This window comes from Triplophysa rosa, linkage group LG22 (assembly GCF_024868665.1).
Source record: "Triplophysa rosa linkage group LG22, Trosa_1v2, whole genome shotgun sequence".
In the NCBI taxonomy this organism is placed as follows: Eukaryota; Metazoa; Chordata; class Actinopteri; order Cypriniformes; family Nemacheilidae; genus Triplophysa; species Triplophysa rosa.
The window spans coordinates 10,163,362-10,187,924 of NC_079911.1; the positions used below are offsets into that span (position 1 = coordinate 10,163,362).

The following is a 24,563-nucleotide window of genomic DNA, read 5'->3' on the forward strand; positions in this document are numbered from 1 at the left end:
TAAAACAACACAAAGTTTAATGCAATAATGTGTACATCTGTATTAGAAGACATCACCATAAATTACAAATATACTTTGTGACATCTCAGTGTGTGTAAATTTAAACAGTTGCTTGAAACTTTCTGTAAAGTTCATGTTCGAGAGCTGACAAGTTTTAAATGCTCCATAGTTGTGGAAATACATAAGAATGTAGCTTCCTGAGCATTACTTAACAATGCCAAAAAAAAACACATTTCTGCATATCTGCAGGACTGCATTGACCCTTTGGTCACATTCTATTAGCTGTCAATGAAGATTAGTTTCATCTAGTGCCATCTTTAGATTTTTGCAATCAGCATGGCTTGTTGTTGATGGTGGTCAATAACTTGTGATGGGGAGCTTTGTACAAAGCAGTAAAACTACCAGGAGCGAGAGTGCCACGTCCTTCCTCATCCACCAGACCCATCAGGATGTAGTTTTGACCTGGTACACAGTATGTTATGTCAATAAAAAGTGACGTAATGGGGGGAAGGTAATTGGTTGATGTGTTTGTGTATGGATAAGTGGGCATACCTCTGCGCACCAATGGACATTTCCTGCATGTTATCATGAGTTTGACAGACATGGTCTCTCCAACTTGGGTTATTGTAAGTCTGCCGGTCTTATAAGCCTTAATTAAGGAAACAGTTGCTTGCAGACTTCCTTTAGGCCCCGGGCTCATTGCTGTCACCATACCAGTGATCACTGGGAGAGAGATTGACAAAAAGATTGGAAATAAGCATAACTATGAAAAGAACAGCTTTTTTTTACCATACAAGCTCACTTACCAAATTCACTAGCACAAAAACTGGTCCTGATGGTTCCATCTCTTTTACATGCCTTTGTACACAGGTTTACATCTGAGGCTGAAAATGACATCGAACAATATTTAACAAGTTCAGTTCATAACAAGTTTGCTTCATGTTGCTCTTTCTCACCGGGTTTGGGTTTCTCAGATTCCTCTGCTTCTGGTTCACGGATCGTCGGTCTTACAGGTTGGCCAGGTTTGGGCCGTGGCTTTGGTGTACTAGTGGTTGTAGTTGGTACTTCTGTGGCCATGACTACAGGTTTCATTGGTTTGACTGGGGTAATACGGGTTCTTGTGGGTGTGGATGCGACTGGAGGTCCTGACCCAATGTCGCCTCCTTCAGTTGGAGTGCGCTGGCCACGTGGCATACTGGAGTATGAGGCCATGAATCCATCAGAGGTCACACTAAGGTCAGACACAAACTGGACCAGGAGCACATTACCATTGGATACAATGTTCCTGGAGAGGAGATACAATGATAAAAAGATCAATGCCATATAATGCCATTTGTTAATTCTGTACAAATGCACTATATCCTTTATTCTGTATCGCATATTAGAACCAATATAAATGTCAATTTGAAAAGAAATAATCTAAACAATTTAAGGAAGTCAAAAATATGGATGTTACTGACTGAGGTCCAGAGTCTCCACAGTATTTTCCGATACGGCGTGAGTTGTCTTTTTCTCCTCCGTTATAAAACGCTACATAGTCGAAGCGGCAATAATTGTCAGACTCCAGATCAAACTTATCAAACTTCATCTCAATCACCTGTGAGACAAACACACAAATTATAACCATTAATCTAGAAGTATACTCATTAACCCAAAATATTGCAAATAGTTTAAAAGTAAAGAGTAAAAGTTTGTACTCTGATATGTTGGGAACACTGTTATATAGCAGACTATTGTGGAAATCTTCCCAGATTAAGGTTACAAAAGTCCAGCATGTCTGTTTCTTATCATTTCTTGAACAGACTGCAGACGTTTGGCGTGCGGCCATCATTCAGTGTCGAAATATCAACTGAAAACATTCATCACTGCTGTGTTAAATTTTTCCTGACCATTTCCGGTTCCACTGTGATAAGCCAGGAGCAGCTGATTTCTGGTGGATAATTCTTCTCAGGCCAGTTTGGAGTTTTGATTGTGCCCTGAGATTCTGTCATTTTCCCCCCACAAAACTGATGCTCTGGATGAAAGAAAAATCATAAGAGGAAAAAGTTGAAGAAGGAAGGCCATCAGGGCTGCAAATAAGAAATTCTTTACTGAACAGGTGAATAAAAATACAATAATACATCACATTCACAGCCAATCATAAATACAAAGATTTTTGACGAGTGAGATTTTACTTTGAATGGTGCAATGATAAATTTGTTTGTTGCAGAAAATGAAAACTGAAGAAACAGGTAAAAAAACAGAAAAGATGCTCTGTATTTTTTCAGACCTCAAACACTGCATGAAAACAAGTTTATATTCACTTTTAAGCAATACAACAGTAATATTTCTACATGTTTTTAGGAAAAGTCCACATTTTTTATGTGAACCCTCAATTTTTATCACAGTTTTCATGTGTCTTGTCATGCTGTCAGTCTTTCACATTGCTGTTGGATGACTTTATGACTTTACATCAATGAAATTCAACAGACACGGGACTGAAATGGCATCTATAAATGCTTATTAATAAACATTTGGAATGGTCTCTTAACTTTTTCCACAGCTATACATAATAATGTAATGTATGGAGGCAGAGACAGTGTGTAACCATTGTGTCTCTTAAGGCAAATGTTAAATGGGTAATTTATTTACAATATTATCATATTCATAACATTAAGACCAGCATAATAGCCAAAGTTATTCATATTACGGTTATTGCCAATGGCGGAATATTACGACACCCCTCTACAGATATTCATAGTGTCGGGATGGTTTTAAACAAACAAAAGGCTACTTGTATAAAATCAGATTTTACCATCTACATGCGGCTTTACTCCATTAAAGTTGGCCAGGAACCCTCTGCCTCCTGTTCCTGAATCTGACACCATCTCTAACATCATGGAGTTTGATGTGGAGATGAGAGCCCCAGGCCGGAATGTTCCACAGAACCGCCCAAGCTTCTGTACCATGTTAGAGAGTCCGTTATACACATCCACGTAGTCATAGCGACAAAGAGGGTCAGCCTCCAGATCAAAAATCCTGAAGGAGAGCATCACCACATTGCCTTCTGGAACCTATCGTAAGAAAATGAGTCAAATTGCTCAAGACAGACATCTACATCACCAGGAATGATCTGTGTGTGTGATGTACATAAATGAGAATTATTCCCCAAACCAAATGGGTCCCTATATAGTAGAATATTGTGAGTAAACTCACTGTGATGTGCCAAGTGCATTTGCTGTTGGGTTTGTAGAATAACGGGAATCCTTCGCTACCCACATAGCCAGACTCTCCGTTCAAATCACCCCCACAGTTAAACTCAGGCCTGAGAGAGAGAGAAAAACAGAGAAAATCAGAGAGATTTCTGGTTGACTGAACGTGTTTATATAAATGAGCACAAGGGTTTATATCCTTTGAGGTTATACAATAGGTACAAAGAAGATGCAAACCAGTGAGGAGGCGTCCGTTAGTCATTTTATAAGCAGGACTTATTTTCATAATCAGGAAAGGAAAATTTGATCCCACCAAGCCCACCCTCTCCCCCACCCCCCACCAAGTATTGGCTTTTAATACTTATGAGATGTTCCACAGCAGTAAACAATGTATTGGGTGTTTACAACATCACAGGCCAATTCTGCATCATCAACCTTTGGATTTCCTGAACCGTTCTCTGCACTCCAGAGCTGTTTTTCCGATCACATTAATTGACGTCTGAAGCGACATCTGTTTTTAGACGTAAACCTGATGACTTTTACAATAAAACAAAGCTCTTTATAGAGTAATGGTGCTACAGACAGAGGCACATGCAGATTTACAGGTTACAGTGATAAATCCAACTTTCACTGACTTTGTTGACAAAGTCTCTCTAGACCTTTTTTTTGTTGAGAAAATAACTCTGTCCATTACTCAAAGATATCAACTCTGTTGACACATCTAATCTAATGAAATGAATGATCAAATAATTAATCAAATGAAATGAAATGAATACACATAAGAACAGGAAAATAAGAAATTAAATGAAATATAACACAGATGTAGGCTACTCTCGAGTCAGAATTTCAGTCATCTCAGATAAAACCCACAGGATCCTAAGATCCTCAGTTTATCCACAAACACTAACAAGGGCGTTATGTGAATCTCATCATTTTAGTGACCTTTTCAAATATTAAAAGAACATTGAGATGAGAAAGGAAATAAAGTGGTTTTGGTATATACTGTATTACACATGGGGACCAAAGTCTTAGACCCTTTGAAAATCTGTGAATCTGTGAAAATCTAATTCAAACCTGGAAAGTCAAGGCCTGCTAAAAAATGAAAACAACAAAATCCTTCCCTCATCTGTAATTCCATTCCCAGATCTTTTTTACACTTGGGCAGGTTTGAGACATGTCGCATGTCACATTTTGCAAAATACATCTATCCTCTGAAAACCAGGTTTGGCTGTTAATGTATTGATGATGACGTACTTTACAAGTTTTGAGTGAACTACTCTTTTAACTGTGACAGCTTAGCTAACAGAAAAGACTTTTCCAGAATACCTTCTTATAATGATGTCACCCAGTCAGAATGCTCAAGTATAAACATGTATTTCAGGAAAAACGCTTTAAATCTCCCAGCCCGAAAAGGCTGGATCTGGTGTAGGACAAGTCAACCAGATTTAACCCTGAAAACACACTAACCCAAAGTATTTCCATCTGCATCCCTTCATCTCTCTATAATCAATGCATGCTGACCAAACCATACATTCTTACTAAGACTACAAAAAAGAAAACGTTCAAAATATACTTTTTACAAGAGATAAGACATAAAAAACATCAAAAAGGAGGCAAAAGGCCTCCATCGCATGCAGCTCTTAAAATCCCATGAGGTATTTTCTCAACAAGATCATTCATAGCCAAAGAGCTGTCCTGACATGCACACTTCATCCACAACCCTACTGCACACCTGGTGTAGTTGGTCGTCTGACATGACGTCCCTCCAAAACACCCAAACAGCAACAGCCCCAAACTCCACACACCAGTCCAACGCTCCATATTCCACAGCACTGAGAGACGCGGCCACACGACACACGATACAGAGAAGAGGAGGTGTGGAGGGAGGGAGGGATGCTGAAAGAGGGAATAAAGGGAGTGGGAAATTCACTCTGTCGGGGGACTATAGGAGGGATTTTAATTCAAACCAGATGTTCGTTTTGGGTTAAATGTGAGGCTTGTTGTGCGCTAACTGAGCTTAGGAATTGTGGACACGAAAGATAAAAAAATGATCTGTTATAGGATTTTAAAGTAAAAAAATCAATTGATCAATCGAGAGAAGCTCACACACAGTTTGTCAGGTTTCAGGTGTGCACTGTGGGCTGGTTTGTGTTATCAGGAAGTGCCTGAGGGGTCAGAGTTTTACGGGCCGTCTCATTGTCCCAGAGTTTAAAGGGATAGTTCACCTTCGAAATGAAAATTCTGTAACTATTTACTCACCCCCTTGTCATTTCAAACCTGTATGACTTTCTTTCTTCTGAAGAACATGAAAGAAGATATTTTGAAACATGTTGGGAAAAGAAAACCGTTGGCCCCCATTGACTTGCATTGGTTTTGTGTCCATGAGTTAATGGGGACCAACGGTTTTTGGTCACCAACATTTAAAAAAATATCTTCTTTTGTGTTTCACACAGATTTAAAATGACAACAGGGTGAGTAAATTATGACAGAATTTTAATTTTGAAAGTGAACTGTCCCTTTAAGAGATTATGTTTACATGTCTCACCATTTGTAGTAACAATGATTACGTCTGTTGATATCAGCATGTTTAGTTAATTATGAACTTAACTAAAGACCGCAACTATAGATGCCAATAATAGTTTTGAAAGAATGTTTTGGGTTCAAAACAAGTTTAGCTCCATTCGCCTAATGCAATGTGCTTTGTAAAATTTCGTATTTGGTGTAGCGGACATACTCTATGTCTGTGTCCGCTCAGAGTAAAGAATGAGTTATGTTGTTCAAAGAAGTTCACTCCTTATGGTGTTCTGGTACAGTTTTTACTTTCCGCCTGACGTTGCAGGGGCATGTTGAGGGAGACAAGCACTAAAACCTTCAGACAACCTACTCATTTTGCAACATACATCTATCCTCTGAAAACCAGGTTTGGCTGTTAATGTATTGATGATGACGTACTTTACAAGTTTTGAGTGAACTACTCTTTTAACTGTGACAGCTTAGCTAACAGAAAAGACTTTTCCAGAATACCTTCTTATAATGATGTCACCCAGTCAGAATGCTCAAGTATAAACATGTATTTCAGGAAAAACGCTTTAAATCTCCCAGCCCGAAAAGGCTGGATCTGGTGTAGGACAAGTCAACCAGATTTAACCCTGAAAACACACTAACCCAAAGTATTTCCATCTGCATCCCTTCATCTCTCTATAATCAATGCTACACTACTCATGACATATCACAGATTTAAGTGCTCACACACCAAGATACTCGGAGAGATAGCATGGGGATATCCAGTCTCCACGATTTTTATAATGTAGATTGATAAAGACTGAAAGCTTAGTAAAATCTTCACATGATGCAATGTGGATGCTGCTGTGTGTTGTGTTATGCATCTGGTTGTGTTTGAAGTCTCAGGGAAATTACTAGTTTTGCTGACAGACAACGGCACAAGAATGTGGTGACGTGGGAGTTTGCTGGGGACGGGGGAGGAAGCGCTGTTGGATCAACGTTTGCTTAAAAACTTGGGAGAAAGTCAAGGGTTTGAGTATTACAGTGCAAACAATCTATCAAGAAACATTCTTGGCCGAGGGACAGTACAGAATGAAGGGGTAATTTAACTGATAAATGATCTCTGACTTGGTGGGGGATGTCTTCGGGAAGGTCTTAAGAGGAAAAACACTGGAGATGATTTTGAACGTTGTGAAATTGTCAGTTGGCAAAAAATATTGAATCAGATATGATGAATAATGAAGTGGTATTCTTCTGGTCAAACAAAAAACATTTATCTGATATGCTAAAGGAATATCTCGACGATTAAGTTAAATTGAGTTATCATTCCTATATGAAAAAGAGCAATGTAATCATTCTTATTCTCCTTCTGTGTCCCACTGAAGAAAGAAAATCACACAGATTTGGAAATAAACAGCTTGTTTAGGGTGAGTTATTAATGAATTGTTATAGGGATGGTTCACCCCAAAATAGAAATTCTGCCATCATTTACTCATCCTCTTGTCATTTCAAACCTGCATGACTTGTTAGAACATGAAAGAAGATATTTTGAAGAATGTTGGTAAGCAAAGAACGCCGGCACCATTCCCTTCTGGACACAAAACCAATGCAAGCAAATGCCAGTTAACAACTTTCTTCAAAAGATCTTCTTTTGTGTTCTGCGGAAGAAAGAAAGTCATACAGGTTTGAAATGACAAGAGTGAGAGAATTTTCATTTTTGGGTGAACTATCACTTTAATGTCAAAATGTTTAAATAAAAAAACGATAAGAGTTTCAGAGGCCATAAGTAAAAAGACAGACTGGTTGTTGCTCTGTCATTATGGCTCGAATAAGAAACCCTCTATCACACAATGTCAACAACAAACAAACTTCTTATCTCTCAGTCTCTGAAAGAGATAATAAAAATTCAAAGCAGGATTTAGTGTGAGCTAATCTTGACAGTTTGTGATATGGAGACGAGAGCCATTACAGTCAGAGCTGGGAGGCGACGTGGAATGTTCACTTTTTCTTGTCTTCTTAGATACACACAAACACACACTTCTTGTGTAAATTATATGGTTTAAGGCTTTATAGCTTAAGAAAGATCTTAAAAATATTGTAAAAAAGTATTTTGTGAAGATGTTTAAAATCAGGGTCAAGATAAAAACATTTTTCCAGATGTTACTGCGCCCTCTTGTGGCAATAAATGCAAAATCAGTTATTCATTTTAGCAGACAAAAATACAAATGTCCAGTTATAACTTACTAAAAATGTACATTTATTTGGCTTCAAAGCAAACATTTTTATCTTCCTTGCATGAGCCTAAGCACATTTTAGGTAATAATTGTTGAAACAATGTAAAAAAAAAAAGAGACAAGAACACCAAAAATCTTTACACTGCATGTAAACTGATTGGGCGTGTCTGTTTTCACAGACATGCATTTGCAAACCCTTCACAATTACATCCAAAAAGTACACGGGAACAATGCGATTTTTGCCTCGCGACATTAAAACTTAAATAAGCGTGGTCAATGCAGTCTCGCATTTGATGCTAAATGGACTACAGAGTGCATGTGATCAGTAAATCCCTGGTCCACCTTTAATAATTTTAGAAACTCAATGAAAAAGCTACAGATACCTTGTCTGTAGCTGTAACACCTTTTTATTTCTGCCTCATGCTACATTTGCGAATTATCTTTCAATTCGCCAAAAGCTTACTGTTTAAAGAAGTGCCTACAATATCAATAGATATCCTTATCATGTATATAGATACTAGGCACGTCTGTCACTGGATAAGCCCACACAGTCTTCTAAATCATTAAAAGAACCCGGAAGCAGAAAATGGTGCAACTCGTTTTTTAATGGATGCTAACATCCATTTTGTGCAATTGATCTGAACATCAAAATAAAAAAAAGTGAATTAATATTTCACGTCCCTTTAAGCTGCGAAAATTACATATTTTTTATTTTTTCCTTTGACTTTATAGCTTTGTAAGCAAAATCTCTTAATGGTATAAAGTATGCATAATACGTGTATTGTTTAAAGGTAAATCATCGATACTGACTGACCTGAAATGTAAGAAAAAATATCACCATAAAACTTGCACCCTTTGACCTTAGTCCATGGTCTTTGCTCGATCAAGTTCGAATAACATAAAAACTAAAACAAACATAAGCTGTCAAGTCTTAAAAATGCACTTCTGATTGATTCACACCAAACTTGCAGAGGCAGCAAGCAAGACAACCAATCACTGTCCAGCAGTCGTTAGTCTCGCTTGACCTCCGCTGATGATGTCACTTCCACCTCCTCCATTGCCCAGTCCTGTGTGTTGGCCTGAGTGTCTTTCTGCTCAGTATCAGATGCTGGAGGGCTGAAGGGAAAAGCTGTTGCTGCCGTAACTGTATTTAATAGTTTATCATATTGTTTAGGCTCCGCTCTTAAAACCATGCTGAAATCCATCTCACAAAAGTCCAAATCGAATGGAGGAGTCAAGGAATCTGTGGGAGTCCCACACCCAGTACATGACTGTAGAAAGAAGTATATGACATGACTACATGAAGGAGGATTGCAAACAATTATTCACATAATAGTGATAGTAGAACAGTTACTCCATGACCAAAACATTTGTGATAAGAAAAAGCATCTATCTATCTATCTATCTATCTATCTATCTATCTATCTATCTATCTATCTATCTATAGAGCCCTTATGCCATGAGAGCATCTAATACCTTACAATTATGTATAGAGCTTTTGTGAAGAGCTCCTCACCATAACATTGATGGCTTTTGGTAGGCAGCCAGTTTGGATCCACGGGTGAACCGGAGTTAATTCTTTCTTCTGATCCTCAGTAAAGTGAGGCTGATACTTCTGAACAGCTTTCAGGGCATCTCTGTCTTCTTTCAGTACAGATTCTCTATCCCTGTTTGTACACGCACGCACGCACACACGCACACATACACACACACACACATGCAAATGTTATCACTTATTTGAGATCATTTCATTTCATTGCTCATTCATTGTAATTTTGATTCAGGGATGCCAAATGTTACCCTTTGAAAACCATATTTACGAGGTCTTACCTGATGGGCATCTGGTATGTCATCATGACCTTGTCGTCTGTGTTGGCCATAAGGAGCCATATGGGATCCTGGAGGACAAATTTCATGAACTGTTCCCCTTCCATATCTCCAGATGATGCTGGTTTATGAGCGTGATCGTTCTCTGACGAGTCAATGCTTCCAAAGTATTTGCTGGTATTACTGCTTCCTGACATCAGAAACACAAAACAGAATCAAGCAATGTGTATTACAGGAGAGTTTAAGAATTACAATGCCGCAGCAGTAAAGAACTCACTAGTGCCACTTCCTGATGTGCTGCAGCCATTAGATCCAGAGTGAAATGATCCTGAACCAGATCCGGATGATCCGGAGCCTGAGGTGGCTGAGCCGGTGCCCGACCGAGAGTCTTCCTGTAGCAGTAGGTCCAACATGTCACTAGAGGTCGACATGTTGTCCTGGTTGGACTCATTGACCTCCGTCTAAAGGAAATGTACTCAAAATTAAATCAGGAACCAAAGTTTTGGAAAAACGTTCACACAAAAACTACAGTATTGCACTCACGCTGTCGTTCAGTTTGCCTTCTGTGGTGCTTCCACGATTGCTGGAATTCTGCACTCCAGTCCCGCCCCCCTGCGCTGATGCTCCACCCACTGGGGGTGGGGTCTGTTGAGTGACATCCGTACGGTTGCTCGGGAATTCCTCGAGCTGTAGCAGATTGAGTGGCGAGGAGCATCGGGACTGGAAAAGAGGGGAGCCAGCCCCCTCCCTCTCTTCAGCTTGCTGCCCTGTGGAGTGTGGCGTGCTGGAACGAGACTGTCCTGGGACTGCAGCGGTGGCGTTTGCAGCTGGCATTGGTGAGGGGAACGTAAACAAGGGATTGGGGTTGTAAAACTGTTGGGGAATCATTGCAGGCATGGAAGGATTAACCTGGGAGCCCAGTGGGTTGAATTGCCCCACCGCCGGATTAAAAGGTACACCAGGGTTTAATTGACCAATGGATGTTGAGAACTGGCCCAACGGGTTCATTTGTCCATTAAGCTGTGTGTTCAAATGTGTTCCCGGGTTACCCATCTGTGGAAACATGTAGTTGGGCAACATGAAAGTCATTACTTGGGGCATCACTGGAGGGAACATCTGAGAGCCCTGCATGAGGAATCTAGGAACACCTGCTTGCATCGATGGATCCGAACGCATTTGGGGCACATGGAATGGGGATGAAATGGGATACATGGGCATGTAACCCGGAGGAAACGACGTTTCCACTGGAGCACCGCCGCCTTGAGAGCCCACAGATGGTGGCCAGGAGTTGGAAGATTGCTGGACAGATGCTAACGGTGGTCTGGGTGCTCTATAGGGACAAGACCCAGCAAGAGAGGGAGAATCAGGAACATTTCCATCCATTTGGTGTTTTCTCCTTTTTCCACCTCTGCCATGTCGACGACTGCTGCTTCCTGATGGATAGTTTTGGGAGCTGTTTACTCCTAGATGGCACAAGCAGAATAATGAGGATAAAGAAGAATTATCTATAGAATATGAATATATCCATACTAATGTCTCTGTACTGTTGGTATTGTCTGATGTTACCTTTTTTGCCAGGCGTAGACATATGTTTGCGCTGAGGCTGACTGGTGGGCTGCACCATCCGCAGCTGGCTGATGTCTCTAAAGCGGTTGAGGAAGGCCTGCTCCTCTTGCTGGGTGTGAGCAGATAGGACAGCTTTTGTGAGGCCTTTCCCTGATCCTCTTCTCTCTTTTTCATTTTCATGGGAAGCAGTGGTGGGAGATGGCGTCGGTTGGGGATTCACAGGCTTGGGGAAGGTGACAGAAGTGGGAAGAGCTGTGGTGGAAGGTGTTGGGGTGGTTGGCGGTTCCTCCATCATAACAATGTCTGGATAAGCAGCATACAAAGAAGTTAGCTTGGGTAGAATCAAGTTACCAGAGCTAGGTTATTTCAGTTTACTCAAATGAAAACTTTGAAAACGTTTGTTTACGGAAATCAAATCAAATATCGGCCTGAAAACTATTGAAAAACCTTGTTTAATTGTTGAAATAAACTGAAATAAGTTTAAAATACAAAAATAGTATAAACAAAAATGAAAAAAAAAGTGCAACAAAGTTGAAAAAAAGGTAACCTTTAAAAAAACTTTTTTTTAATAATAAAACACTGTGTTGTCAAAGTTGACAAGCTCTTTTTAATACTTTTAATTGGATGAATATTCGCAAAACTCACAGACAAACGGTTACCAATAGTAACGATTCATTAAAAAATAAAAATCATTTTAGACAAAAGGTACCGCCCCACAGCGACAATATTAAATAAATGTATAAAATAAATTTTCAATGGTGCATCAACCCAAAAATGATCTCTTTAGGATTATGACAGAAGAAAAAAAACTATATTAAATGTAAATAATAAAATGCAATAAAATAAATAAAAAAATTCAAAATATAATACAAAGCAAAATACATATACGCTTTAAAAAAAGTTCAAATATTTCAAATCAGCTTGTCATTTCAACAGTTTTGCATATGCTGATCATGGTAATTTTAATACTTCTCAATATTACATTTTAAAGATGAAACCCAGATGAAAAACACTGCACAAAAATATTTTATAGAAAAGATTCAGACCTGATTCAGGAGGCTTTTTGTCACCGACGTGAACGATGATACTGCTAAAACTGCACAGTGACGTGGCCGAGACGACGCTTTCGGCCTTACAGTGCAGAGCGAGAGGAGTCAGGGGGTGTGCTGGGGCTGCAGGGATGACCTTTGACCTCTCAGCCACCACGAGAGTGTCTGTTACAATGACACACATACTCACCGACATCAAGTAATGCTGTCGACCAGCTATGCAACATGATTGTGAATCTGCTTCCCTGTTCCAGTGTTCATTTATCAGGGATGCAGATTAAATATACAATAATCTTTCAGTTAACTATCACTGACCTTCCATCGCTCCGACTGCCTCCAGTTGTTTATCATCATCTGAAGTGGAAGAGGTTGTGCCGGAAGATGAGCCGCGCTTCCTCTTTACTGTACCAGGGACGTTAAAGCTCTCCAGATATCTGAAGAAGGCATCAAGTGAGATTACACCACAGATGTCTGAATCGATTTTAATTTTTGATTAAAGTTACATAGATGCATTCAAGAAAAACATTTTCTGAGTTTGTGAATCGAACCCATTCCCTCAACAACACAAGATAAACACACAGGTAAGATGCTCACCGGACGATGCTGTCCAGACAGTTGATCTGTTGGTATGAATACATGAGGGGCAGCTCTTTCCTGGGTGGACTGGACAATGCCAATCCAGCCAGACCTTCTCTAGCGGATACTTCCGTCATCTCTGCTGCCTTCTCCAGAGTTACTAAAAAACAACAACAGTCATGTCACGTAAAATCTGTTAGCAAGGCTTAAGACATAAAGCCAGCTGATGTGACATTTTGGTGATGTTTACCCAAGCTATCCTGTTTGAGAGGAGAAGGCCGGTTTCTGGATTCGATGAAGACCTGCTGTCCGCTGGTTTTCAACATGTGCACGTCTTGACAAATCTGCTCGAATGTCATCTGGGTATAAAGAATACAGACATTTTAATAACATGTCCCTGCGAATTCTCACTCAAAACATGTAATTCACATGCAAGTTCCATCACTCCAACCACTGCCAGGTGTCAATAATAACATTGGCATTAAAAACAAATTTTAGGCAGCATTGAGGTGCATTTCTGTGTAATTGTTACTCAACCTTAATCAGTTTGTAATGTCATGCAGTTATATTGTTTCAATATTGCCTATTTGTGTTCAAATGTTGTTATGTGCACATCTGGATCTGTAAACATAAAAGTCCTCACTGGTTTCCTGGGCTTGATTTGGTCCTCTGAAGTGTGTCCGTTACTCTCAGAAGATGAATGTGCGCTCTGCTGGAGCTCATGGGAGCCGCTGCTGCCCAGACTGCCGTATCCCTGCGAGCTGCCGTTGTGAATTGGCTGCACCAGAAACCTGTGGATGAGTTCATTGAGCTGTGGCACATCTGGGGACATGGCCTTCACCTCCCCACCCTCAGGAGTTGTGAACACGTCCTCATTCAGAGGAATCCTGTGAAAAGGAATGAAGCATGGTGAAACTACTTTATAGTTGAAAACAATTTCATGTGATGCTTGTTGCAGTAAAACATGCTGTCTCAATGCTTGGGTGTCATAGGTGGTTGCTATGGTGTTCTGAGTGGTTGCCAGGGGACTGCTGAACTGCTTTTGTGTGGTTTAAAGATGTGTAAAAATAACATATATGAGATTATATTTACAAACGATTTAACCAAATTGGTTAGTGTTGTGGAGTCTTGGCTTAAATGAGATATGTATGTTTTTTCCTCATAAATGGTTTGTATTAGTTACAAATGAGCTAATAAACTATTTCAAATCACTATTTCACGTCCAATTTTTAAAGTTTCTAGGCATTCTGGTCCCCAAATACGTCTTGGGTTACTCCTTAAATCGGATAGGATATATAGGATTTTTTTTACCAGTTTTATCATCCATCAGATAAAAATTAGGCAAGTGATCTCAAAGAATAAATTGTAGCACACCTCTCCTCAACAGGTCACATAATTTCAGGTATGATTCATGTTCGTAGGACAAATAGTGCAGCATGGGTTACACATCATTCGTTTGCTCTTTAAATTTAGTGATGTCACCTTCTAGTTGACTAGAGACATTTGTTAATGGATAATTATGTTTATCAGATAAAATAGAGAAATGTTTAGATATTGTTATTGTATAGGAAGGACAAAACTATAAGCAGCCACTTACGTTCGAACCTTGTGCCGCCCCACGATAAATGCCACCTTCCTGCTCCAAGGGTTAATAAAGGACGACCAGCTTGTATCAAGAGTCAGGTACTCCCCGCTCCTCGCTCGCATTCGCAGAGGAGTGTGTTTGAATGGCTGCCCCGCAAACTGGAGAACTGATGGGGAGAAGGATGGAGTGGATCAATAAAATACAATTATTCCGATTTTTCTGTATGTCTGTATCAAGAGTAGCCATCTTACTTTTCTTATGTATGGCCACCATGAGGAGTCTGTCCTCTGGATGCAGATAAACCAACACCGGTTTACCAACCAAGTCCTGAGGTAGGTAACCCAAAAGAGGAACGGCCCTGTAAAGGAGAGTGTAGGAGGATTATACAACTGTTTGAAAAAGGACGGTTTTGTAAAAGTGTGAGACAACTTCAGGTAGGATTACTAACCTTTCATCAACTTCTTGGAAGAGGCAGGTTGGGGTGTGACTGGTTGTGAAAATTCTTTTTTCTGCCGGGATACGGGGTGCTGTTATGTAAAAAAGATAAAAACGACGTAAATGAACTGTAATTATTTGTCCATTAACAGGGAATTTCCTGATTGGTAAAAAAGGACCACTTTTATAACACACTAACATACACTTTTTATAAATTTATTGAGCGGGGAACATGATAAGTCTGGCTGGGAGACAAAACAGTGACATTTTGGCAAACTTGACCTTTCAAACTCAAAACTGAGTCAAACGTAAACTAATATCACACTATAAAATGTAAAACTTTTTTGTTTTTTATATACAGACGCAGAAAAAATTAAGAGACCATTTCCAAGTTATTTTCAGTTTTTCTGAATTTACTATTTATAGCTACAGTATGTGTTTGTTTTTGTTTCATTTTTAAATAAATATATTGTTTCTTTTTCTATTTATTTTCAGAAAATGAAAACTGGAGAAACAGGTCAAAATAACAGAAAATATGCTCTGTCTTTCACATTGCTGTTGGATGACTTTATGTCACTCCTGAGGTTTGATTTTGTTGAAATTCAACAGACACTGGACTGGAATGGCCACAATACACCTAGAAATGCTGATTCAATAAAAATTGGGAATGGTCTCTTAATTTTTTCTGTGGCTGCATATATCTCTTATATAAATATATATTACTTATTTATATTTATTTAGTTTGTAAAAAAATATATTTTTATGGTCAAGATGACTCACAGTACCCAGATGATGTTATTAGTTTTAGGTGGCTGTCGTCTTTGATTTACATACTGTAATATGGAATATCATCACTGGCCAGAACCGTATAAAAATATAATACAGTTATAAATATCCTTTGAAACAAGAATACTGAAAGAATGGCAAGCACACTGGACCGATGCTGTTCTCTCTTACCCTCGTATCCAGAGTGAACTCTCTCTGCGATGAGGAGACAGCAGGGCTCGGGCTGAGATGTGTCAGAGTCTCTTAGGGTCAGCTGATACGGTGTCAGCCGGAAGGGATAATATTTAACCTCTCCGTCGCTGTCCCTGCCCCTGCTGATCCGACAAAACATTGACTTCTCGGCACAGTCCACCTGTGAGGCTGCGAGCATAACACAGTTTGTTGATGAGCCTGATGTTTCTGGTGGAAATTGAGTTACAAAAGTACTACCCGAGCTCACAGTGTTTACTTTGTTTGCACAATAAATAAATCATTGCACGTACTGTTTCCTGCACATAAAGCCCATGGTGGCAGGCGACAGGGAGCCGTGCTGCTGTAAAAAGTGCTGACATCCTGAGGTGCGAGGAGCTCGGAAAACAGCGCCCCCTGCAGCCTCTCTGCTTTACAATACAGAAGAGAAGCCGCCTGGGGTGAGATGAACACTACTCTCCCAGAGAGGAAGGAAACTGTCACAGAGAAAGTGTCCTGAAAAAAATATGAATCAAATGAAATAAATGTGTTACTTCACAATATCTAAATAAGACGTACGGCCTGATGTGTATTAGGTAACTATCTAAATGTACCGTGTTTTGAAGCGTATACTCAGATGAAATGTTGTCTAGCTCTTCGATAGTGAATGAGGACAAGTCCAAACAACATCCGTGGCTCTCTTCCACACTCCACTGATGATAGTACTCTTGATTCGCTACAAAAAAGCAGAACGCACAGTTTTATTAGCAGAACATGCCACATCATGGTGTCACAACTTTATATAAGCGCAATTTATTTTAGTCTAAAACTAAAACATCTCCACTTTAGGATTGTAGAATGAATATATCTCAGTCCAATCTTCTATGTGTTTCATTTGAAATCGCTCACCTCGGACTTGTTTGACGCAGCTGAGCGCGTATTGCAGCGAGGCCAGTGTGCTAGATCGTCCCTTTCTGCGGTGATCCGCCGGCATGCGGATTTTCAGCTCGTGCAGGGCCTTCAGCAGCTCTCTCTGGGTCTGCAACCGGGCAGGCAGGTCACCGCTGGGCGTCTGCGAGGTCGGGTGATCCAGCTCCGAGCTGCCACTCAAAAGGCTATACGGCACTGAGCTGCTAGGTGGTGAGGGACTGTTTCCATTTGAGCTGCGAATGAAAAGACTAAAATCAATACTGAGGGTCATTTATAGTATTGATATGTTATTAGTAGTGGTCAGATGACTAGGATCAATGTAATCTTACAGAACATTAAATGACACAACAGATATCAGGGTTTTTCCTGGCTCAAAATGAGGTGGAGGTGGTGCCATCCTGAGCTTTTGACCAACCAAAGTGACTTTGAGTTTGACATATTAAAAGTTCTAATAAAATTAGATAAAAATGACAATTATTAAGTGATATAAAACACTACTTTTATTCAACCAAACAGAAATGTTTTTTTAATCAAATAAAGCATTTTTATCATTTTCAAGTCCTTTTCACACAACTTTTCAGCTCACAGTAGCCAACTGAATGAACCAGTCTTTCTAAATGAGCAAAGCTCATTCACATCTTGCGTTCTCTGTGGTTCACTTTAGATGATTCAATGATCTCTTATATTCGCTAGTGACTGAAAAGTTCAATCGTTTAAATGAATCGGTTCAAATTAGTCATTCGTGTGCGAGTCGTTCTGAACGCAATGTGCGTTCATACTGGCAAACTCTCTGTGTACAGTATACGCTGATTCAACGATCCAACTGCACTGCTAAAGACATTACAATGATGTACGTCATGTTAATTCAAGAAATTTCAAGAAATTAAACGTACTTGGATGCAAAACAAACAGCCGTGAAACACAGGCTGGCTCTTGTTCTGCAACTCTTTTTAGCGCCTCAGTGTGCTGATAACGAAACAGCGCCTCTACTGTGGCGTAATGTCGCAACAGCAGTTACAAATGACAGTCTGTTAAATGCACGCAGCATTTCTTGTGAAGACTCGCAACATAATTTGGGCGAGAGCCTGAGGCACGACATTTGACGGAGGCGGCCGCCTCCAATTTCACTATGAAGTAAAAACCCTGGATATTATTATGGTGCTAAATTGCTGATTTTAAAATGACACATTATGTTAGTCGACACAGAGTGAAGAATAATTACGCCAACACCTGGACCAATCAAAAATTAACAGTCTTTTCAGGGATCTGATAGTACCTAGTCAAAGCAAACTACTTTAATTTCCTTATTAAAACTGAACGATTGAGTTAATTATACTTTAAGCATGTGGCATCAATCTTTACTTCTTATTTCTTTGCACATTTCAGGTTAATTGTCACGCCCAAGGTTACAGTTATTAAACAGCTGCACTCTTGTTTGGATAAGCAGCCTAGATCTTTAAAGACGTCATTAAAAAAATTAGAAATTTCTTTGACATTTTTAATTAAATTGGTTTATGACAATACAATACTATTTATTGACAGCAGATAATAAATATTTATTTAAGCTCACTAAAATTGCGACAAGGCTTAGGTATTGTCAGCTGTGATTCCCAATATTATAAATTCAACTGCCAGCTGACAATGTCACTGTTTTTACAGTATTATCACATTTATTTACTGTACACTACAATATTTTGTACTATTAACTATAGTTATTGGATAAATTGTAGCAAATACTGTAGTAAACAGATGTAAGTGTTCGTAAAATGACACAATTGACACTGTGTAATGGTGTATCATCATTGGTCGATTAAAGGGATAGTTCATTCAAAAATGAAAATTCTGTCATCACTTACTCACCCTTCCGTCATTTCAAACCTGTATGACTTTCTTTCTTCTGTAGAACACAAAAGAAGATATTTTGAAGATTGTTGGTGACCAAACAACGGCGTTACCTATTCACTTACATTGTATGGACACAAAACCAATCCAAGTGAATGGGTACCCCCATTGATCAGTTACCAACATTCTTCAAAATATCTTCTTTTGTGTTTTGCATAAGAAAAAAAGCCATACAGGTTTGAAATGACAAGAGGGTGAGTAAATAATGTGAGAACTTTCATTTTTGAATGAACTATCCCTTTAATCGACCATACACCATTACACAGTGTCAATTGTGCCAATACACAATTAAAGAGATTTCACAATTGAAAAGGTTTCTCATAAACTTCAGGTACCTACTCGAAGTAAACTCCTTTAAACGTCCTAAACAGAACGAGTAACTGAATGATTAATATTGTAAACATGTGGCATCTTCCCTGTGTTTCACGTATCAGGTTAAGTGCCATGCCCGAGGGTCAAGGTTATGAAACAGATAACATATCTCATTTGAATTAGCAGCCTAGATACTGAGACAGGTTAGACCAATAACAAAAGAACATTTTAATGATCTTTCAAAATAAAACAGTGAGACGGATCTCTGGGAATGTACAAAACTTCTTATCTGTGTTATTTGTAGGACATGAAACTGAAGCAACCATATTTAATTAAAAAATATATATATAATTGACCGGGATCAATTGATCTATCACCCCCACTAACATCATGTTGAACTGATTTGAATTTCTACCTCTTGCTTTCTGTAGTCTCAGTGGTTGAACCCTTTCCATTGTGAGAGCCGCAGGTGGATGTTCCTCTACCCATGTGCCCTTCGCTCTCTCTCTCGGCCGAGTCGTTTCCGCTGGAGTGTGCATCAGTGTCATCCGAGTGGGATGGCTGAGGAACCGCAGAGATACACAGTCTGGGACAAACAGCCTGGCTGTGACTGCGGAGGGAGCTGTCAATCATTCCAGGAGAAGCATTGGATGCGATTGTTCCTTCATCCTTATGTATGGCTCCCCTCACTAGACTGTTGCCACTGCTCTCGGGTGTTTGAAATATGTCATTACTCATAGTGACTCAGAACAATTGGATTTTGAGATGTGTTTTGTGCATCTGAACAAGAAAGCAATTTCTGACCAAAAACAACTGCTGTCCTAAAAAAATGGGCACAGCAGAGAGAAAAAGAGTTGTAGAATTGTCATCTCCTATTCGTCCTGGTTGGATCTGCTTATTATTCTTCAAAGTGCAGAAACTTTGGAGGTGTCTGTTGGGGAATAATAACAAAAAGGTTTATAAGATACTCAGATGCCAAAAACTCCTCTGTGGTTCATATAACAAAAATGTAGGGAATCATAAAATAGACAAGGGTTCTTAACCTAAACAATTGTATTATTATGTTGTCTTGAATGCCTGTTTTAAAGGGGTGGTGCAACGGTGTGTCATGCATTCTGACTTCTTTACAATGCTAAACGTGCTGTCTTCTCATGCTTAACATGGTCAACTTGTCAAAAAACGAGTTGGGCTTATTACGTAGTATTTCTGTGCTCGATACACTCCCCCAGCGATCGTACAGGTTTCGGAAAGTTTTTTTCGAACATATAAAACTGTTTTGTAACAATTTTTCTTAGTCCCTTATTGGACAATTCTTCCGGAAAAGTATGCGGCACGCCCACGCGGCAGCAAGGAGAGCAGGAGAAGGAGCATGCGCAGACGTCACTTTCACTTGTGTGCAGGAGAGAGTGAGAGAGCATACGTTCGCGAAGTTGAGGTGTATGTTTGTTCACTGCATTTGGGTGATGAATGTTATATAAATGGTGGATATAACGCTACATTTGGAGATCGTTTGAAACTGATATATGGAGCCGTCCCAGCGCTAAAAGTTGCCGGACATGAACCACATGCGGCGAGTGAAACGGATGTCTGTGTTTTGTTGGCAATGGGTGTGCATTTGCTTTAGTTCAGCCTACCCCTTCAACCCCCCCGCACGCGCCGTATGCTTTCGGAAATATTCGTACATCTGTATCTATCTTTTATAAATGTGATCAAACTAAATACTCTTCGAAGATACGAAGTATGCAATACTACTCTATAGGTACTCAAGATTAATATGAGATTGGCAGAAACCGTGTGTGTTAGGGCCACTTTAATATCTTCTGCAGAAAACAAAAGAAGATATTTTGAAGAATGGTGGCACCGCCTACCGACGGTACCCATTCACTCCTATTGTATGGACAAAAAACCAGTGCAAGTGAATGAGTACCGCCGTTGTTTGGTTACCAACATTCTTCAAAATATCTTCTTTTGTGTTCTGCAGAAGAAAGTGAGTCATACAGGTCTGAAATGACAGCCAGAAGAACTGACAGCCACTGCTGAATAATCACATAAACACAGTTTTCATAGACTGGTTAGTTGGCATTCAACACAGCATATGTCTTGTATGACGTAATGAATTACACACAGCATAGCTGTACTGCACAGTTATGGCCTATTTTAATGTTCTATGCATATTTTTAATTCTTTGATTCTGTTTCTCTTTTAAATCTTAACTTTTATCTTTTTATTTGTTTTAGAAGCTTTTAGAAACATCATACCTGTGCCAGGGATTACTGCAGCATGCTTTATTGTTTTTAAAGATCAGCATTTGGCTTGACTTGAGTATAGATGCCACTGTGTGGTGTAAATAGCAAGACAAAAGTTTTCAACATACTTTCACTTCCATTTTATAGTTAGTATTTCGTTCTATTTATTAATACATTTACGGAAAATAAGACAGCCACAAAACTGCAGTGTAGAAAATTGAACCTGCTGTTCTTTCCTAAAATGATCAATGCTTCAGACTGGTCAGGCTTATCTTAATGCTTTAATAATGACGTAATATTGGGATGACTTTCTCACTTTTCGTACCGTATTAAGATATGTGTATAGCACTATAATAAGTAATGTGTTTCTTTTACAATTTTTTTTTATATATTCTAAGAAATTTAAGACTATGAAAATACATCACCATACATGTGATTTAATCATTCTTTGTATGCAATCTTATACATTAGCTGTGCCACATGTGACTGAGATTTTGAGGTAATGTTATTAAACATGAAATGGAAATATTGACACCTATTTGCCTTTTTCAGTTCTGACCTTTTTCCCTTTTTACAATTTTTATTCATTTCATGTAACGTCAATGATGTTATGGTAAGACTAAAGATCAGAGATGGTGCTGTTTTCAGGGAATGACAATAAAAAGCCAAACTATATGTTAAAAGTTAAAAACTCTCTTCTTTAGGAAGTGCATTACTCATAGGCACTGTACACATGGGATGCAAGCGCATCAACATATAAAACAAAATATTATGACAATCTACAGCTTTCCTTACCTCATGAATGCTTTTCGGTTGAATGCACAGTGATCTTAAAGCAGTGCTGGTATCCGAACAGACGCCTATTCAGCACAACATTTCAGTACCACAATTCCCGTTTCGAAGGCTGTCTGCCCGTGTGCGAACATCACCATCATTCTTACTTCGGGAACAAATTTCACGTGTACACAATGTACACTCTCATTTGTCCATATTGGACAAAAGCTCCGCCTGTTGTGCAGAAACCCCGCCCATAACTGAGAGGCTAACGCTTCTATTGGGCAAGTAGGCGGGTCTTAGGTGTTGAGCGTTGTGCTGTCACGTTGAAGCTGAATTTCCCTCTGAACTGTGTGGACGTGAAAGAACACCGTGACCTCAATCGACCTCGCCAAAGCCGTAATAACTACTGTAGATGAGCATTGTACTCTTTTACCACTGCTAAAGTAGGCTAATAAAAAGTCTTTTTTATTTTAAAAAGTCAATCAATAAAGTTTCTAGTCAGTAAATTATGTAATTATGTTTACCCTACATTAATTATTTTTCGTTGGCAGTTGTCCTTGCTGTAGATTTTTTTGTTGCGCATTATTTATAGTCATTACGATATCAACACAGTCTACCAGAGTCGTATGCTACCTCGTGCCTGAGCGTACTCGACGCGCCTTTCCACCTGCAACCGACACATGTGGGTGTTTGAGGGCGATACCAAACAATTCGGTTGTTTAGTCTGACGTCACGCACCGCCATTTATGGAAGGTCATATACTGTTCCGGGTCCAAACGTATATTAACATTTTTTGTTGTTTGCCTATATAGGCAAACAACAAAAAATGTTAATACGCTCATGGCGAGCTGCAAAACTATCGGAAAACCACGATCTTAACCTTTATCTCCGTCACGAAATCCCACATGGCCAGTCAGTGATTAATTTTTAATAATTTATTCAAATATTGATGTCGGAGATCCCGTAAGCCTAACGTTATACTGTGAGTAAATAAATGCTCCGCTTAAATATGCGATGTGAGTAAACAGTGCTTATTAACAGCTCAAGCTGCAGCCCCTTGGACCCGGTATTCCTTACGTCACCACTTAACAAACGAATACTGTGCAGCATCTTTATGTCACATGACTGAATATCTCTTTAGCAGCTAATACCACGATACTGTAACAGTATAGTATCATGTTAAAGGTATGTACATCGACACAATCGTGATTTTGCATCCGGTTTATGGATTATTTATCGCAGTACCTTGTGCTTCCTTATATTTATGGAAATCGTGCTACTGTTATACATGCAAACAACATCTTAAATAATGCTAACGTTGCTATGATTACTGCAGTTTGTATATTGAATTCCAATTATACTTGAAGCCGAGCTGGTATCTGTTTCCTCAGTGCAGGGTTTCCCAAACTGGTGTTCGCGAACCCCTGGTTGTACACGAGGGAATTCGTGAGGTACATTGTATGTCTACCATTTACATTTACGCATTTGGCAGACGCTTTTATCTAAAAAGATTTACATTGCATTATACTGTACACTTGTTTCTAAGTATGTTCAATCCCTGGTATCGTACCCATGACCTTGCTTACGCCATGCTCTAACCACTGAGCTACAGGAAAGCTCCCAGTGATCATTCAAGTGGTTTCCAACTTTGAAAAAAAAGTTAAATTATTATTTAAATATTTACTTTTTCAGGGGGAGTACCTCAAGTAAATGATTTATGTCAGCGGGGTTCGGCTGACAAAAAAACCCTGCATTAGTGCAAATAAGTGCACTTCAAAGAGTAGAGTAGCAGTACAAAAAGCGTCCAGTAGATGGCGGATAATAACAGTTTTCATTTCATTGTCGTTGTACACTTGAAGGCTTGTAAGACCTTTACAACGAATCCCGCTGTGTTGAAGTTTTCAAGCCCAGCAAACAAAGGTGCAAGGACCTGATGAGATGTTTTAAATGGTAAAAATTTTGAGACTAATATAATGTTGGATTTGGTGACTTAAACACCCAGCTCAGAAAAAAGGAAGATAAATACTCGTTGTCCAGTATCTTTACGAAAACAAATCAAGACTTTCCATACATTTACAGGAGATCGTATTCTGGCAGTGAGAGAAAAATACCCGAAGCAAAGCTGTATAACGTTAACAATGTAAAATGTCCGTGTTACAATTAACCTCGTGTTAGGATGTGCCCTGCTCACCTCTACACATATTTTATTGGTAGGGAAAGTTACTTTGTTAGATAGACTGCAGTCAAATCTTTTTCATTTATTGGAGAACATTTTATGTTTAGTGAAAAAGTACACACAAACATGGGTGGTTTTTAAATTGTGGATTTAGACATGTATCCACTACCACAAGACAATTGCCTAGTTCAGAATCAGAAAAGGCGTTATCGCCAAGTGTACTTGCCTTTTACACAAACAAGGAATTTGCGTGTGACTGGTGAAAGACTGTTGTTGTTGTTGTTGTTTTTAAATTGCTGTT

The 24,563-nt window shown here is 39.3% G+C and overlaps 2 protein-coding genes across 3 annotated transcripts; both read right to left on the reverse strand.

The window, feature by feature from the left end:
* pcolcea (procollagen C-endopeptidase enhancer a) lies at positions 1-5,050 on the reverse strand. The gene is made up of 9 exons (XM_057321260.1): positions 4,924-5,050; positions 3,196-3,304; positions 2,795-3,053; positions 1,890-2,014; positions 1,461-1,597; positions 957-1,285; positions 807-884; positions 553-723; positions 1-462 (listed from the first exon to the last, which is right to left on the reverse strand). Exons 1-9 carry the CDS (start codon positions 5,010-5,012, stop codon positions 332-334), a joined length of 1,428 nt encoding a protein of 475 aa, XP_057177243.1. The 5' UTR covers positions 5,013-5,050; the 3' UTR covers positions 1-331.
* A 2,416-nt stretch (positions 5,051-7,466) lies between these two features.
* Positions 7,467-22,271, reverse strand: per1a (period circadian clock 1a). Of its 2 annotated transcripts, XM_057321059.1 has the most exons (21): positions 22,105-22,271; positions 21,322-21,397; positions 19,479-19,994; positions 16,829-17,082; positions 16,534-16,655; positions 16,234-16,435; positions 15,923-16,111; positions 14,979-15,057; positions 14,782-14,888; positions 14,543-14,696; positions 13,589-13,832; positions 13,196-13,304; positions 12,964-13,105; positions 12,685-12,803; positions 12,367-12,534; positions 11,321-11,623; positions 10,298-11,217; positions 10,032-10,215; positions 9,758-9,944; positions 9,444-9,594; positions 7,467-9,198 (listed from the first exon to the last, which is right to left on the reverse strand). In XM_057321059.1, the coding sequence occupies exons 3-21, from the start codon at positions 19,799-19,801 to the stop codon at positions 8,938-8,940; spliced, it is 4,218 nt and encodes a 1,405-aa protein (XP_057177042.1). In that variant the 5' UTR covers positions 19,802-19,994; positions 21,322-21,397; positions 22,105-22,271; the 3' UTR covers positions 7,467-8,937. The 2 variants fall into 2 exon arrangements, with proteins under 2 accessions (XP_057177042.1, XP_057177041.1); XM_057321058.1 differs by lacking the exon at positions 21,322-21,397.
* Between the last annotated feature and the right edge of the window lie 2,292 nt (positions 22,272-24,563).

Coding starts and splice junctions, on each gene's coding strand:
- pcolcea (XM_057321260.1), bottom strand. CDS start 5,012: ATGGAGCGTTGGACTGGTGTGTGGAGTTTGGGGCTGTTGCTGTTTGGG. Junction 1,598..1,889: donor TCACAGTGGAACCGGAAATG/GTCAGGAAAAAT, acceptor TTTGTCTCACAG/GTGATTGAGATGAAGTTTGA. Junction 1,286..1,460: donor TGTGGAGACTCTGGACCTCA/GTCAGTAACATC, acceptor TCTCCTCTCCAG/GAACATTGTATCCAATGGTA.
- per1a (XM_057321058.1), bottom strand. CDS start 19,801: ATGAGTAATGACATATTTCAAACACCCGAGAGCAGTGGCAACAGTCTA. Junction 12,804..12,963: donor TGTCTGGACAGCATCGTCCG/GTGAGCATCTTA, acceptor TGCCTTCTTCAG/ATATCTGGAGAGCTTTAACG. Junction 10,216..10,297: donor AAGGCAAACTGAACGACAGC/GTGAGTGCAATA, acceptor CATTTCCTTTAG/ACGGAGGTCAATGAGTCCAA.